The sequence below is a fragment of the Lethenteron reissneri genome, chromosome 32 (genome assembly GCF_015708825.2).
Source record: "Lethenteron reissneri isolate LAM-NWPU_2019-01 chromosome 32, ASM1570882v1, whole genome shotgun sequence".
In the NCBI taxonomy this organism is placed as follows: domain Eukaryota; kingdom Metazoa; phylum Chordata; class Hyperoartia; order Petromyzontiformes; family Petromyzontidae; genus Lethenteron; species Lethenteron reissneri.
In genome coordinates, this window is record NC_083810.1 from 9,486,851 (window position 1) to 9,505,008 (window position 18,158).

The 18,158-nt window shown below is 48.8% G+C and overlaps 2 protein-coding genes across 5 annotated transcripts in view; both read right to left on the bottom strand.

The window, feature by feature from the left end:
- PIR (pirin) overlaps positions 1-1,348 on the bottom strand; it is a 41,211-nt gene extending 39,863 nt beyond the window's left edge. For 2 of the 4 annotated variants that reach the window (XM_061563928.1, XM_061563925.1), the window contains exon 1: positions 1,253-1,348. The gene's annotated coding sequence lies outside the window, so the exon portion shown is untranslated. Of the gene's footprint in view, positions 1-1,225 lie in introns of all 4 variants that reach the window. The other 2 variants (XM_061563927.1, XM_061563926.1) reach the window with 2 other exon arrangements.
- Positions 1,349-2,890: 1,542 nt separating this feature from the next.
- On the bottom strand, positions 2,891-16,114 carry RAB30 (RAB30, member RAS oncogene family). Its single transcript, XM_061563930.1, has 5 exons — positions 16,054-16,114; positions 11,390-11,492; positions 9,477-9,560; positions 6,766-6,949; positions 2,891-6,087 (listed from the first exon to the last, which is right to left on the bottom strand). The coding sequence occupies exons 2-5, from the start codon at positions 11,474-11,476 to the stop codon at positions 5,810-5,812; spliced, it is 633 nt and encodes a 210-aa protein (XP_061419914.1). The 5' UTR covers positions 11,477-11,492; positions 16,054-16,114; the 3' UTR covers positions 2,891-5,809.
- Positions 16,115-18,158: the final 2,044 nt, after the last annotated feature.

An 18,158-nucleotide genomic window follows, 5' to 3' on the forward strand; every position in this document is an offset into this window, starting at 1 on the left:
GGATGATCTTTGTCTTTGTTATGTGTCTGTAGGTGCTTGCTGACAGCACTTGCCCCTACAGTCTGTTACAGGCTACACGGGGGGTCTTTGTCTTTGTTGTGTGTCTGTAGGTGCTTGCTGACAGCACTTGCCCCTACAGTCTGTTACAGGCTACACGGAGGATCTTTGTCTTTGTTATGTGTCTGTAGGTGCTTGCTGACAGCACTTGCCCCTAAAGTCTGTTACAGGCTACACGGGGGATCTTTGTCTTTGTTGTGTGTCTGTAGGTGCTACTCGCTAACAACACTTGCCCCTACAGTCTGTTACAGGCTACACGGGGGATCTTTGTCTTTGTTGTGTGTCTGTAGGTGCTTGCTGACAGCACTTGCCCCTACAGCCTGTTACAGGCTACACGGGGATCTTTGTCTTTGTTGTGTGTCTGTAGGTGCTTGCTGACAGCACTTGCCCCTACAGTCCTGTTACAGGCTACACGGAGGATCTTTGTCTTTGTTATGTGTCTGTAGGTGCTTGCTGACAGCACTTGCCCCTACAGTCTGTTACAGGCTACACGGGGGATCTTTGTCTTTGTTGTGTGTCTGTAGGTGCTTGCTAACAGCACTTGTCCCTGCAGCTTGTTACAGCCTGTTACAGGCTTTGTGTCAGTGTGAAATGCTGAGTCACGATTACTTCCATGTTGCCCATCATTATTGGAGGGTCAGGCTGGGGTGGCTTTCTCGCTCGGACCGCCTTTGTATCCCCTGGCGCCAATGATGTATCACAGCAGCAACAGGCTACTATTTAAAGGTCGTGTTGTATGTTGGCCGCTGTAGCGAGATTGGTTAAACTGGATTGACAGATCAGCTTCGCCAAAGCCAGACCACACCTATAAAACATACTCGTGTACACACACACGTAGAACACCCATGTACACACACGTGTAACACATATACACGTGTACAGACAACGTATTCTAACCATGTACACAACCACGCACGTGTAACACATACACGTGTACACACAAATATACTAACCACGTACACACCCATACACGTGTGTGGGTGTGTACACGTGTGTGTGTGTGTGTATACGTAATAGCCACACACACTCACATGTACACGCACTTCCGATTAGCACGGTTGTTTACGTACGGTGCGAAAGACGTTCAACACACACGTGTAACACATATATATACACGTGGACACACAAACGTATACCGCCATGTACACCCACACACGTGTACACGCACCTCCGATTAGCACGGTTGTCTACGTACGGTGCGAAAGAAGTTCAACCCCGCACTCAGCGTCAGAGCTCGGCAAAGCAGAGGACAGTGATGACATCCAACGCTGCTGCTGCTGCTGATGTCACCGGGCGTTGGAGTGGGGGTGGTGGTGCTTCGATTTGTGGGGTCATGGCGCCCCCTGGCAGTAGGATCACCAAACCTGATTCACTCAAACCAAACCTGCTTCATTCATCCAATAAAACAAAAAATCATTACCGCCGAGTTACAATAATAATTATAGATTTTGTTCAGAAGCGACCTGGCGAGCACAAATGATAGCTCAACTAAATGGCTTTTTTGTACCACGTGGACATTTATAGCAGCCAAATACTCTAAATGCACGTTGGTTCTAAATGTGGAGAGACAAACAGGAGGACCCGGACAAAAATCCACGCCACCACGGGCAGAGACACATGCAAACTCTCAAGTATAAAGGCGTAAGGCTCGGGATCGAACCCACGACCAGCTGCATACCAGGCGAGGGAGTTAACATCTCGCCATCGGGAAGCTAAGCAGGTTTTGAGCCTGGATAGTGGTCAGGTGAGTGGCCGTCATGCACAAACAGGTTTCCATCGGGCTTTCAGGGCTAGCCTATAAGACAGCAGAGGGCAGTGTAGAAAAATATGTTGGACTGTACTTCGATGCTGTCACGTCAATGCTCCCTGACGTCGCCAACAGGCACTGACCAGCGTGGTGAAGTATGGTCAAATAACTCCCACGACCCGTATGGTGTGGGGAGGCCCTCATCCAGCAGTGGAATGACAAACGGCCGGACATATATACAGTAACATTGCAACCCAAACTGAGCAAAAATGCCAATGTTTTACGCAGATAAGTGAGCACCTCCGTTGATGATGCCAACCCAAAAGTGGAAATTCCTCATTGCCATGCCGGGAGCAAGCATTCCCAAGTGACAGTTCACGCGTGACCATAGCATTGCATTTAAAATGAAAAATACCGAATGGGAACAAGAATGTACATGAATGGAACTCGTGCAAATCCGACGGCAGGTTACATGCACGTCACTGGATGGGCCAACAGCTGGGCAGAAGGCGAGATGGTTCCAAGTGTCACACAAGTATTGGGACAGCAGTGGGCCAGATGCTGGTCTGGAGATAAGCGTTAGGATTGACGTGGGAAAAGCGACACTCAGCATGAAAAGGGAGCTTGTGATAAGGCGGATAAGCAGAGGGGAATTGAAGGAGAGACTCAAATAGAAGTGGGCACTACGAAGGAAAGACATTTTGAGACGGGAAGGTTTTGAGATATAAATAAGTGCGACGACAAATGGAGAAAAAAATCAAGTTGGAATGAAAAAAAAAGATAATTTTTGAGGTGCTCGAATGGGGGTCAGGAGTAGAGGTCTCATTGGAGCAATTTAGAGTGGGCAGAAATATTTGGAGTGGACATCGCCAGACCAGTGGCGTTGACAAATGTTACATCATAACGGTTAGTTCTATAAGGAAAGACTAGTCAAAGTTGAAGCAATATTTTCCCTCATATCTCACAATAGTCTTGATCCTGCACCTTAACCCCAACTCTGAGTCTAAAACTGAACCCCCATCTTGACGCTACAACACTCGACACCAGCTTTTACGCACAAATATAGTCAAACGACAGCAGGGCACGCATTTTGTATCGCAAAACATTTATTAGTACCAAATACATCGGTGCCCCCGTTGTGCCTGTGCGCGTGTGTGATGAGTGCAATAGCGGTCAATGATTACGTCAGCCTAAGTTCAATTCCAGGCTATGATGAACATCACACGAGGCAGCAATTGATATCTGATGTCAATCCCTAAGTCAACTCGGCCTAAACCGATTAACCTATATTGGCCGTGACGTCGCACACATGATCAGGGGGGAGACAAAGGTGGCCCTGACTTGCGTGTTGCCTGCCCCACCACCGATTCTAACATGCGTGCTGTGAGCCGGCCTTAATAGGTGCTCGCAAACGGCATCCTTGCACCAAGAATCCGGGATGTTGGTCTGTTTGTGTGTGAAACATACTGCAAGTTCAAGTTCAGTAGCTGACAACAAACATCGAGAACAAAACTGACAGTTACATCGACAAATGTTCACATTGGCAGCATCTCAAATCAAAGCATCTTCATTTAATCTCTTTTGTTGTCTTAACCGAAATGTTAACGCAGGCTAATCACGAACAAAACAAATGCATTTACGTCTAATAAAATATATTTACACCTGTTTTTAGAAAACAAAACACGCTATTCAGTTTCAGACTTGGTCAATAACTTAACTATATCCTGTTTGTTAAATTACCTACAGTATTCACATTTAATTATAACAATAATAAAAACACTTCTATTAATATCCCAGCTTTTATAAACAAAAGAGCAGTCAAAAATTTATGAGATGTTGACTACACATTTTTTTGTAAACCACACATTCTAGTCTATCGGCTCAGATCGGATAATTAAATTTTGCCAGTACCACTTTCGGTGATAAAACTTTAGTGAAGCTACCGATTATGGCCGGTGTCATCTGCGAGTCGCTGAACGACAAGATATTGAGCGAATAGCACACAACTCGCAACGGCTATCAAGACAAGACTCATCCATCCATTGCGGCGAAACGGACGACAACCGCCAACAGCATTGCGACCGACGCTCCCTTGGCCATATAAATAACTCGTTAGCACAGGCGTTTTGGCAATTCAGGTGGTACAAACTTCCTGGCCTATAAGACGACTCAATACACTTGTGCTATCCATTTCATTGAATAGGCACATTCACGTTTCACGTTACCACGCTGAGTACGCGCGCGTGATACATCGGGTCCTGTGCGTATCTCTTTATTTCAGTGTTTCAATCCGAAAACATTTTTGAGCAGCGTTTTAGGTTCCCACGTTTGGCTGGTGACTAAACACATCTCACATCGTACACCATCGCATGCTTGAGCCCCAGAGACATCTCAACCTGTGGTCCTTTTATTTTGTCATTCGGAGAAAATCGGCAAAAGTAAAAAATTTCCACACAAAGCGCTGCCTACCGACTTCCAGCCAACCTTCTCAGAATAAGTTTTGGCACTTTCGGAATTGGGATTCGTGTTTTTAATAATACAATAACTGGACGTCACTTGATAAACTTCACTGCTCTATTGGAACTCCAAAAACCTCATTCTGCCCTTCCGAGGGAGGGGTGAAGACTTCAAGGTTTAGACCGCGATGATGTCACCACGCGTCCACCTCCCACTTTCTACAAGAAACACGACCAAAAAACAAAAACACCTCACTTTCAGGACAAAAAGACGAAGATCCCTCCGTTAGCTTCCGACTGCCAAGACAAACTTTGCGCACTGCAGAGACAAAGGGGGCCTAAGAGTGGGTTGCTATCTGGCGAGCATCGCACGTTCGTCCGTCTTACCGGCTTTTATAGGCACTTGCCTCGGTAGCTAATGAAGCAAAGTGGAGGGTCTTTATCATTCTTGGGACAGGCACTCAAATACCAACACCCCACAAACACACCAATGTTGCAAATACATTTTCATTTTTTTGTGTAACCGTTCGTTGTAAATCTCTTATCGCAAGCAAAATGTCCTTTCCGGGGAGAAGAGTTTACGCATGGGAGCTTGGCGTAGCGCGCCTCGGTGTTTTTGGCGCATCCCACGACGACTCCCGTCCTGTACGCGCGATGATGCCAAGGAGTGAGCGAACATCGTCCCGTTGTTTAGTTTTTCCGCCTGGGGTCTCGGGGAAGCGGTCGATGTGGTGGGAGGGTCATCGGTTGCAGATGTTTCCACGAGTAGGGCCACCCACCACCTTCAAACACCAACACCGTTGCCGCCACTGCCGCCACCACCACCAGCGGCAGCAGCGGCGGCGGTTCAGAACTTCTGGCCATGATGTTCCAGCTGGCATCTGCATTCGACCTGGCTTCTTGTTCACTGAGAAGGCCAAACAGCGACGAACGTTTTGCCAAATGTGATCATTATGGAGCCGGCACAGACCTTGATGACGACGCTAATGCGGCGCAGTCCCGTTTGTTGGACACAGATGTCCAACATGAATTCTTAAATTACATACTTATCTTTTTATAAACGGGGTGGTTAAATGTTGGACAAATTGAATTTCATTTTTTGTATCCATGTTTTAACAATTATGTATTACATACAATATCCCATGTCGCCCAAATATTGTACTCTTATATTCTCTTACCCAGATCTCCCCTGGCGAAAGCTCTTAATTAAAGAACACAATTTATTTAAATAACACGACATCGTTTCGGGTATTTCTTCTTTGCTGCGCTGCAATGTGGTTTATACACCGACAATGGTGTGCAGTGGCGATGTACCCACAATTCCGTGCGAGCCTTGTTGCACAACCAGAAATGATGGTGGGGGGGTGGGGGGGGGGTATAGGGGGTGGCCAAACGTCGCTCGCTCTACGGGCCCCGCGCTAGTCCCTGCCCTACCCTCCACTGGACGCGAACCCAGCTCAGCGGCTCGCTCAACGAACCACGCGGGGTCAGCCTTTCCCCGTGACCATGAAGCCGGGAGCCGGGAGCAGTGCGGCTCCCGTCCCCCCCCTCAGAGGTTGCAGCAGGAGGTGAAGTAGCTGACGGGTTTCCCGTCGCCGGGGAGGCCTCCAGGACCGCACGAGTGGGAGCGCGGAGGGCCTGGGGCGTCGCCCAGGGCGGGCTGTCTCGCGTCCAGCGCCAGCCGTCGCGCCAGCTCCACGAAGAGGCGCTCGACGTTCTCCGCCTCCTTGGCCGACGTCTCGAGGTAGCGCAGGCCGTGCAGGCGGGCGAAGGCCTCGGCCTGCTCACGGGTCACTTGCCGCACGTCGGCAAGGTCCAGCTTGTTTCCTGCGTGTCGGGGACGGACGGACGGACGGGAAGTTGGCTTGGCAGACAGCGGTACGCTGTTTTTAGTTGCCCTCATCTGTAAGGTAACTTTCTGAGGGGCGGGGGGGGGGTCACCTCACGTGAGGTGATCTCACAGGAAGTAACGTCGTATCATTCTGCCACCATCACCAACAGGTGAAAGCAGATTGCTGCAACAGACACATTGGCAACAATCGCTCCGCGCCACCTCGTGTAGATCGCTACACACCGGGGCCAAGGCAAAGACGTGAATGCAAGCATACTCGGCAGCGGCGTAAGGATTAGTGAGCAGGCAGTGCTAACCTCAATAAGGCACTAGGGTGTCGCTAGATAGACCTAAAAATCATATTTCACAAGACAACTTAACGAGTATCATACCAAGCAAATTGATACGGCAAGGATCCTGAATGGCTCCTAAACCTGAAAGTGGAGGGTTTGTCTCTTGCCACTAGGGGAAACCCAAAACAGCGCTAGATTTAGCGACAAAACCGCCAAGTTGGAAACCGTCGCCTCTGATGTTTGGCAATGGGAAACAACCATCGCGATAGGACAACCATCCCACCCCTAACGCCACGTCGCGTCACGCAGCGTCACTTTTCGTCGCGTCACATTGCACGTCGCGTTACGTCGCGTTACGTCGCGTTACGTCGCCGCCCTCACCGACGAGCACGCGGGGCACGTGGGCGCTGGCGTGCTGCTCCATCTCACGCAGCCACGCGGGAAGGCAGGCGAACGTCTCCTCGCTGCTCACGTCGTACGTGAGCACCAGCGCGTGTGCGCTGCGGTAGTAGCTCTGCGTGATGGAGCGGAACCGCTCCTGCCCGGCCGTGTCCCAGATCTGCAGCTGTGTCGTGCGACGGGTGGGATGGGCGGTGGGGAAGAGGTTGTTGGGGGGCGGGTGGTTGAGATGGGAGAAGTCAAAGATTATTATATAGGTCCACCACCCGTTGAACAAATTGGGGCAACCGGACTGCTAACTAAACGTTTATGAATGAGTCAAAATATGGATTGGGAAGCGAGTCGTAAAGGACAATACGCCATGACCTATCCACTGCCTAGTGAAGGCTGAGACAGCCACTACTACTCTACTACTCTATACCCCTACTACTCGCACTTCCAGTTAGCGCAGTTGGCTAGGTACGGTGTGAAAGAAGTTCAACATGCAAAGACACACGTGTGTACGTACGTACACACACACACCCCACGAACACCATCCCACATTGAAACAACGCGGTGAAGCACGGTCGAACAAGACCCCACACCGACACGGCGAGAGGAGGCCTCCGTCTGGCGGTGGATCGACCGCGGCTGATGACGACGACGACAAATTTAATTCCCACTGAAGTGCAAACCCTCAAGACAGGGTGTAAGCGCGAAAGTGGCGAAAGGCGTTGGTGGGATGAGATGGCCTACGGTAACCCACGATCGATTGCCCACCCGGCCTTTCCACAAGAAAAAAAATTCTCAACTTCAAACTGTGTGGCCACCAAAGATGGTGGCCACATAGCCTTAACAGACTGTTGGGGCAAGTGCTGTTAGCGAGTAGCATCTACGAATACCGGTATGGCGCACGAAGGGGGTGTGCAGCTACCACCACCGCCACCGCCACCGTCGGGAGATTTTCCTTTATAAGAAGGCGTGTGGGGAATTCAAAAGAGCAGGCGCGTACACGAGAAAAGCGAGACGTGAGAGAGATGAGGGCCTGGGTAAGGGAAACCGTACGGCGCGTGGACAGGAGCCAACTGTTGCTGTGGACTGTGGGAGTGAACGTTTTCTTTTTTGTCGCGTTAAACAAAAAAAAAGTTTTACGGGAAAAAGCACCCCGGCCAACTGGGCAAACATAAACACGCATTCGCGAGCATGCACACGAGCACACGTGCGCATTAGCACGCACGTAACACAACGAGAGCAGGTATGTATGTGAGCACGTGCACCAGCACACGTGTTCACGAGCGCGTACATGAGCACGTGCACGAGCACACGTGTTCACGAGCGCGTACATGAGCACGTGCACGAGCACACGTGTTCACGAGCATGCACGTAACACAAAAAGAACAACAGCCGCCATTCGCCACTAATTGGTATTTACGTCACTACGGCGCTTGGGCAAGGCTTGGTGCACTTTGAGGCCATCGCATGAAGTGTCAAAGGTAGGAGGTAACGGGACAGACCCAGGTGGACTGACTGACTGAGATGACTGGCAGATGCACCACCTGTGCTGCCCACTGTGGCAACACATGTACATATACAAAAACGCACGCATGTGCATATATATGTAGAGGTGTAATTGTGCATGGCCACGGATGTTGAGGTGTAATTGTGCATGGCCACGGATGGCCAACAAACACAAGGGGCGGGGTTACGGCCGTACACAGGGGAGGTGCTCGCACCGACGTCCGCACCTGCATCCCCCACGGGCCCCTCCCGGGGGCCGAGTCCTATAAAAGGTGGTGAGCCGGAGGGCTCGAGGTCGGGGCTCAGCTTTAACCAGAGAAGAAGGAAGACCTGCTAGAATAGGCCCCAGAGCTCCCCTGGCTCACTGTCCTTATAAGGGCCGACCAGGGCAAGCCGGTGGCGTGGCCCCGAGAGCCCAGACTGACAAGCCGGTCTGGAGACTCAGGGTGCCGGGATCCCAGCTTGACCAGGGCTGGGATAGATAGCCTCCCCTAGCTCCGTAGTGGAGGACTTGGGCATAGGTTAACGGGGTTAGCTGTTGTGTATCCCTGTAGCCAAGTGACCCGTAATTACTGTGTGTGCACAAGTTGGTGTAATAAACAAGTGTGCCTCCGATCCTGTCGTCAAGCCTCCTATATACTTACTACATATATATACCTAGGCGTGGCCCAAGCCTGTTTCAGATCTTCATCACTGATGTTGGCCCGTCAGTGAGAATCGAACGTACACACACACGCACTCGCACTACGTGCACCCGTGTTTGCAAGGCGTCGTCTGTTGCCAGGGTTGTGACGATGGCATGATCGTTGATTGCCCGTCTGGCCGTGAACATTGCAGGGTCACACTGTCGGTAGGGGTAATGCGGCTGCTGTGGGTAGGCAGTTGCTAGAGTAAGGCCGCTGTGGCATGTGTAGACAGTTGCTACGCTTTAGGATGTAGGCAGGGTGAAACTGTTGAAAAAATAGTAATTTTAGCATTGGATAGATTGCTGATGTTTTGGCTGTTTGGAAAAATTAGGATTCTGGGATTTAAAGACTTGGAATGAGCATGCTGTTGGTATGAGTGGGCTGTTGATATATAAAGGCTGTTGGCATGTATAGGCTGTTGCATGGGTAGGATGTTGGCATTGAAAGGCTGTAGGTACGTGTATGCTGCTGTTGGCTGTTGTGAAAGTTGGTGTAGTTGATGCTGGGCACCTTGATCTTGGTTCCGTCCACCTCCACGGTCTTGATCATGAAGTCCACACCGATGGTGGCTCCCTGACCGGGCGGGAAGAGCCCCTACGCACAACCACCCCACACAACCACAACCACACACGCGCACACAACCACACAGCCCTTTGTCAGTTCACTGCTGGGTGAGGTTTCTCCCCACGCCGGGTGGGTCGTCTGGGTTATTTGACTGCAATTTATTACGCTGGTCAATGCAGGTCGGTGAAGTGGGGGAGCACTGGCTTGTGAACATACAAGTACAGTACAACGTCGAGATTGTTCTGCATTGCCCTCTACTGCCCAGCACGCAGTCCCCCGCAAGCCCCTCACACCTGGGCTCAATGCCGTTGGGATTCCGAGACCCGTCGAGACCGGACAAATTGTGGGAGATTTGTCCGAAGGGAAAATTGTTTAAATGTGTAAATGACAAGAAGAAGGAGCAAAAACACCAATTAAATCTTAATTAATAAAACGTGGCCCTCCAACCGAAAATGTATTCTCCAAAGATGTTTGTAAAAACTCAGCGTAATCAAACCATTAAAAAAAAAAATCTATGAAACTGATTTCCACTTTGCATGACCGAGAGAAGTGCTGACAATGAGACTAGGACGACCGGAGCGGAATTTTCCATTCCTCTCATTGTCTGTGCAAAAGAGCGTGCCGTTGTCATAAAAACCGTCATGAAGTCGTGACCCAACCCCACGACATCATTGTCATATCAGGACATCCACGTATTAAATGACGCACACTGCAACACAGCGGCTTTTAGGCACTGTATCCATCTAAATCGCTGCTACTGTTGAATCGCCGCATCTGTATTTTGGAATGAACTGGTGATTACACGAAACGTTGAATCAATTCCATCTTTTCGTGGCTCAAAAGTGTTGCTTCGAGAACATTACTGCCACAGGTGCGAATACAATCCCCGATGATCCAACTGTTCCATCGAATTATTGAATATGTATTCAATGACTTCCCGAGTCACATGCACATTTTTATTGAAATGGTCTACGCATAATGGGAACCTCATTTGCCAGTAAAAATATGATAATTGGTTTTCTTACCCTTCTATCTGGCAACAAAACTGCGCCTTTTGGCGTCATCTGGTCCAACCCATGTGAGACTAGGCTCTAAGGAAAGCTGTCTCGGGTGTGGACCAATCAACTTCAAGGACAGTGCACATTATCAGAGTTATGTCTTTTGTTTGAATTATGACGGCCTTCTTCCTGGATTTTGTCATCTTATTTATTGAAAAGATTTAAATTTATTTCACATACGCGACGTATAGCACATTGCAACAGTAAACATGCATCGTCACGGCGTTACAGGTCGTGCTGGAACCTTATTTACAGAGCTCAATTGCTGGAATCTCACAGGATTGGCTGAGCTTTTCTTAAAATAGCCACACAAGGGGCAGAGAAAAGAGATGGGTGAGAGGGCAGAACGTTGTCTATTTTTAAAATGTTTTTTGACCAGTCGTATATTACTACTCGGTACTTTTGATGGAACCTATCACATATTGTAATCCCATGCAACGTGCCACCATTGCGGCCTTTCAGAATCAGATTATTTATTCATACAGGAGGAATCCCATGAGCTGTAAAGGTCTTTGTCACAGATGTCCAGGAGGGACAGGTAAGAACGTTACAACAACCAACAATATAAAAACACGACAGTCGTGCAAAGTAGAAGAAAGGTGGTGAACAAATCACCCAAAAACACACAAGTAAAACTAAACCATCCCCATCCTACAAAGCAAAAGCCCACTGAGGTATTAACTTGGCCATCACAAATGAGAGCTCAACAAAGTGGCCTTTCAAGGGTACGTTGCCCTTCGGTGGAGTTGGGCTTAGGGTCAGAGGTCACGGGTAAGAGTGGGGGGGGGGTGTTGCTCAAACCTGCGTGAACCTCCGCACGAGGCAGGTCTTGCCGACCCCCGCATTACCGATGAGAACGATCTTGAAGAGTAGGTCACAGTCTTCCATCCTCCTGGGTCATCACCTGTCAATGGACACAAACACACCACCACCACCCCCCGTGCAGACTCTATCAAACTGTCGGGTGTACGTGCTGTTAAGCGAGAACCGATTTAAGAGTTCTATTCTCTCGGGCGATTCGATGTAAATAGACACAAACCCGGAAAAAGCTCCTCCGCATAGCCCGAATCAACACCGCTGGGGCACCTGCTGTTAGCGAGCATTGACTAAAGGCCGACACGGTACAGCACACAAAATGTTTATGCAATGCACTGGGTACTTGGGAACTATTTTATGGCTGAGTCTACCTTGGGGAAGCCCAGGACCAGTTCAGAAATTGACAACTACCATGGGCCAGGGTTGGGAATCGAGGGTCACCAGGTTCGGTGCACACTGCACCACCGCACACATACATACACATGGACACTGGCACATGCACGCATACACAATCAAAAGACAATAATCCCCCGTGTAGCCTTAACAGACTGTTGCGCCAAGTGCTGTTAGCGAGCACCTATGAAGGCCGGCACGGCACACGAGGAGGTTGGTGGCCAACACCACACCCGACCGCCTTTGTCTCCCCGGTGGTGATGCTTACACGGGTACTCATTTGAGGCCGAGTCGACTTAGGAGAGCCCCACGACTGACTAGTTCAGGTAATCGTCACTGGCAGCCCAACGAGCATGCTCACACGCGCGCATGCGTTATCTCTTAGGCGCGAGGTGATGTCACTGCACGGCACGCAATGTGCTCGCTCTGCGGTGATGTATTCGAGCAACTCCGTGACCTTTATTTAGGGGACTGAGTTAACCTGCGGCCGGTCGTTACCGTTGTCGTATCGCTCTATGAGACAAACCGCAATGTTCTTCGTTAACCGACAGCCTCGCAGAGTCTCAGCCGGAGGGTTCTGCTACATTGGTGATGTTTGGCCAATTCCATGGTTAAGGCGTTTGTGTGGCTTCGTGTGCCAGCAAACCGGAGAACACGGAGAAAACACAGCAGTCGTTCGAGGTTGGTGACGACACTCAAAAGCTCCACACGGATCGATTGATCAATCAATGTCTGTTCTGCCATCTCCTGTCCACCTCACCGCACAATTCTACAATACATATTCTTAGGTTTTTTCGGTAAAGTCACGTAGGTAAAAAATTAAAATTAATAAAAGTAAAAAAAAATCAGCTATCGTGCAGTGACGGTTCCATCTGAAGACGGAGGCTTGTGTTGCCTCCGAAACGTCATGATTTTTATTTAATTTAAATTTAACTTTTATTAATTTGAATGTTTTACCTACGTGGCTTTACCGAAAAAACCTAAGAATATGAATCCTTGCAGTCACGAAAGCTTCAAATCTAGAATCTACAATACATGTTGTTCCCAAGCAGTCTGCCATTCAAGTACTAGCCAGGATCAAACCTGCTTAGCCTAGAAAACCTGACGAGATCGGGCGTATTCAGGGCTCATTTGGTCGTGAAAATGTTTCAGTTGAGGGATGATGGGGGGGAAGAGGGGGGAAAAGGGAGAGGGGTTTGATTCTCAGCACATCATCATCCGTCCAGGACCAATAAAATGAGTACCACTTTGTGGGAAGCTAACCATGGATGGAGAGAGGTTGTTATCTGCAATGCGATTGTGAAATGTTCATCACCGGCTCACAGCAGCAAATGAGAATAGCACTTTGCCCCAACGCTCGTTTTAAACGGCGAAACACACATTTCTGTACTCGGATTATTAAATGAGCTAATTACAGTGTTTTCAACGCGCCGTTACAATGCGATTGGGGGAGTAGGTGTGAAGTTTGGTAAACGTTCGCGTGGTATTTTAGTAGCTTGCTGCAAAACGAACATGCGGTTGTTTTTTTTAATTCATCGTCTCTCTCTCGGTCTCTGCGTCTCCGTGCGAAATGAGTCGAATTGCCGAGGATTCTTGAGGATTTGAGCACGGGGAGAGCGAGGAGCGGGCCAAGCAAGCTGCGTGGAATCTCCGCTGTGGATGTCCTATGACGTCACCCTATACACAGGGAGTCCTCGGGAGCGAGGTGATCACACAGAGAGAGAGAGACACACGAAGACTTGGGAGACATCATTCCTTGTCAACCCACACGGTTTACCCACCCGTATTCTTGTACAGGGACATTGAGTTTTCAGGTCCATACAGCTGTTTCAGTACGGCAAAAAAAACAGTGTCCCTATGGTTTTGTATATCCACAGGGGCAGTGCCTATTTGTTTGTGTTGCTCCCTTGCGATGGGACTTTGTAGGATAAACGTTGACATTTACAAGGGCACGGGGGTGACCAATACGGTCTGAATTGGTCTGTAATAAGATAATGGGTCGACTGGTATGAGACACGGAGACGATGGCGAAGAGCAGACATAGAGACAGACAAGAACGCAGAATTGGTGAGACAATGAGACGCCATAAACAACAACAACGACACAAAAGGTAAAGCAGAAATGGTCAAGACGAACACACGGAGACACAGAGGCAGACGTGGGCACAGAAGATATGCAGATAGAGACACAGAAACAGAGTTATGCATAACCACAGAGACATGTAGGGAGAGAGAGAATAAGGAACAAACAAACAATGAGAAACAGGCACAAATACACGGAGGCAGACTTAGCTAAAAACAGAGACATGGGAGATCCAGACCCACCGAGACACGCGGAGAGATAAAAATAGACACCGAGACAAAGAAAGTGAGATGCAGATGACAACATTACAGACACGAAGCCGTGTGGATAGCGAACAAAAATTAGAGACGCATGCAGATGCAGTTGAGACACGGTGAACTTAAACAGAGATGTTCATCGAGACCCAGAGGCATGGAGAAGTGAGACAGAGAAGGGAAGACAGACAGACACACAGACAGCCAGTGAGAGTGTGCACACACATTCACACAAAGACAAAGATCCCCCGTGTAGCCTTAACAGGCTGCTGGGGCAAGTGCTGTTAGCGAGCACCTGTGAAGGCCAGAACGGCACATAAGGGGGGGGGGGCAACACCACTCCCGGACGCCTTTGTCTCCCCAGTGGCGATGTTTACACACCGCACCAGGTACTCATTTGAGGCTGAGTCGACCTAGGGGAGGCCCGGTTCAGATAATCGTCACTGATGTTGGCCGTGAGCACTCACACACACTCACACACACTCACTCACATTCACACTCACTCACATTCACACTCACTCACACACACACTCACATTCACACTCACACACTCACACACACACTTGCACACTTGCACACACTCACACTCACTCACACACTCACACACACTCGCACACTCACACACACTCGCACACACTCACACACACTCGCACACACACACTCACACACACTCACTCACTCACGCACACTCATACACGCACACTTGCACACACTCACACACTCACTCATATTCACACATTCACACACACACTCACATTCACACTCACTCACACACACTCACTCACACACACTCACGCACACTTGCACACTTGCACACACACACACTCACGCACGCACACACACACTCACTCACACACTCACTCACACACTCACACACACACTTGCACACACTCACACACACTCACACACAGACTCACTCACATACACTCACACACACACTCGTATACTTGTGAACAGCAGCCGCCATCCGCCACTAAGTGACGGGTGATGTCACCACAGCGCTTGTGCCAGGCTGGGTGCACTTTGAAGTCGTCACGCAAAATGTGTTACATACACACACACATTACAAGTATCATATAATTCACATTCATACGTCCATAATACACCAATACATACAGACTGGCACATACATTAAACACACGCGCAGATACGCATATGCAAATACACTTACCAGGCACCCACATATACACACAATGGCACAAACACACACGCACCTATACGCAAACTCCCATAAATATGCACACACAAGCATACACACACGCGCATACATGCGCGCACACATATACACACCCATTACATACATATACACAATCATACACATCATTGCCTATACCGTTCGTACAAACACACAAACACACACCCATACATAGGTACATGCCCCATACATACATGCACTGACACTCATACATAAAGAGGCACACACATACACCCATACATACACACCCATACAAAGACAAACGCATTCACACCCATACACGCACACCCAATACACATACACAAGCGCACAAAAACCCCATACACACACACCCACTCCCCGCACACACACACACACCCCACACACATACACACGCGCACAAACACACACACACACACACACCCCATACACACACACCCCATACACACACACCCCATACACAAACACCCCATACACACACACCGAACATACACATACACACAAACCCCACACACACACCCCACACAAACACACACACCCCATATACCGACACTTACTAAACCACATTTGAGCATTTAAAAAAAAAACCGTGACAAGTGAAAGCAAACAACGTGTTCTTGACCGACCCTTCTTCCCATGCAATTGCACGTGAAAGAAAAAAAAAACACAACTTGCAAACATTTTACACAACGGACAATGACACAATCAACGCGCACATTGGACACACACACACACAATTATCTTACCTCCCCCCCGTGTTGTAAGCACCCGCCAACTCCGTTACAACATCACAGATGGGAGAACACGAGGTGACGTAATGCTCTAGCGTGGCCACGCCCCCACTTCCGGGGGTGGGGCCGGAAACAATGCCGGGGGGTGGGGGCTATTGTCCCCCGGGGGGTGGGTAGGGGGGGGGCGGCAGACGGGGCTGGCCAATAGGAAGCAGGCAGGAGCCCGATTGTAAATCCTAATTCGCTTAAGCAACGGGGGGCATTGTTTGACCCACGTGGATGGTTGATTGAATATGGCAGCGCGCTTAGGAGCGGGCCCATTGTGCGAAATTAGCATTGGTTATAACCATAATTATTACGTTGAATTCGGGGCGCTGCTTCCCGATAGCAGAGCTGTCAAACCCACACGGGTTATCCGTATTGTTGTACAGGGAAATTGAGTTTTCAGGTCCATACAGCGTACAACCGTTTCAATACGTGAAAAAATGTTTTTTGAGATTTATAAGGCCACGGGGTGACCATAATGGTCTGAATTGGTCTAAGTAGGCACCGAGAAGGGATTGACAGGCATGCGAAAGTGTGTATGTTCTCGGTTCCCGTGGTGGCGTTTGTTTGTTTTTCTCCGGGTCCTCCGGTTTACCCCTCGACATCTATAAACGTGCATTTAGATGATTTTGCTGCATTAAATTCCACATAAGCCACTTCTCTTTGTGAGCTGTCATTTGTGGCCAGGTCACTTCTGAAAAAGCTCATAGCTCGTTACCTGGTAAGTAAAAAACGTGTTTAGTTTAATTGGTTTGTTTTTAAGTGATTTGTCTACCTTTCATATACTCTGCACTTCTATCATGTCTGTGTTGTTGTACCGTTATGACGTGCTCCTCCTGGACATGTGGAAAGAGCTTTATAACTTAACAGATTCCTCCAGTATATTCCGATTTGCAAATGTGATTTGTAACGAATCCTTACCGCTGTATTTGTAGTTCAATGTTAAAGGTGACATTTTATTGGACTTGTTTTCTTGGTGTAGTGAGACAGTTTTTTTAGTTTTTGCTGCCTTACCTTAAGTTTGATGAATCAGACTTATATCGTTTTTGTATCGTTTGCGGTGTTCACTTTCCGACCCGCTCAAATTGGACGTGTGAAAGAGCTTCATAGCTCATCCGATTCCTCCAATCTAAATAAATATTCTTTATAGCTATTTCTCGCTTACCGCACTCGCCCCAACAATGAGGCTCTGTAGGGGATCTTTGACTTTGTGTTGCATGAATGACACTATGTATTGGTGACTACGTATGTATGCAAGATGTTATCTCCCTCGCCTGATATGCAGGAGATCGTGGATTCCATCCCGACCCTGCCCCCTGTACATTTTGAGTTTGCATGTTCCCACCGTGGTCGCGTGGATTTTTCTCTCGGTTCCTCCGGTGTTTCCCTCCCCATTTATAATCAACATGCGTTCAAAGTATCTGGCTGCTGTAAATTCCCACGAGCAATTGTGGCCGGGTCCCTTCTGAAAAACAGCTCCATCGCTCAGTGGGCCTGACCTGGTGAAATAAAAATCGTAAATCGCTTCCCAGACCGGACGAGGGCGGGCGCGCTCCGGATGGTTTGGTCACATGGGCAGAGTCGGTCTCTGCATGCACATTTCATAACGAGCAGCAGCTTTTCTCCCTCCTTGGACCCCTCCCACTCGAATAAACTCCCTTGTACATCAATGAGTGCCCCTAAACCTCCTTCCGTTTCTCTTAATGCTCACCTCTTCTCGATTGCCCATTCTCTTCCCTCTTCCCTCCACTCCTTCCGACTATTTTATGATCCCAGAGTACACACTTGTCATTGTCACTCATTCCACAATTCTCTTCCGTCCCATGCCAACTAAATAATTCTTGTTCGCGTTTTGTAAGCTATGTCAAGCGCCCTTAAAATTAAAGTTGCCAAAAGTCATGGTTTTATCCAGGAAAGTACCTGCAAATTGAGAGTTTCAAACGCAGAAAAGTTTGTAAAAACCTGGATTGTCCTCTGGTTAAAATGCTATGGCCTCATGCTCAAGTCACGGATTTTGCCACACTTCTTAATTTACTTCTGTTAGATCCCAGATGTTGTGCCAAGGTCAGCCTCCC

Bases quoted from the DNA above. Each gene is read 5' to 3' on its own strand.
- RAB30 (XM_061563930.1), bottom strand. From the start codon at position 11,476: ATGGAAGACTGTGACCTACTCTTCAAGATCGTTCTCATCGGTAATGCG. The intron at 9,561-11,389 runs GTTTGAGCAACA...GGTTGTGCGTAG, and splicing joins TCGTGCGGAGGTTCACGCAG to GGGCTCTTCCCGCCCGGTCA. The intron at 6,950-9,476 runs GTGCCCAGCATC...CGCACGACACAG, and splicing joins TGGACGGAACCAAGATCAAG to CTGCAGATCTGGGACACGGC.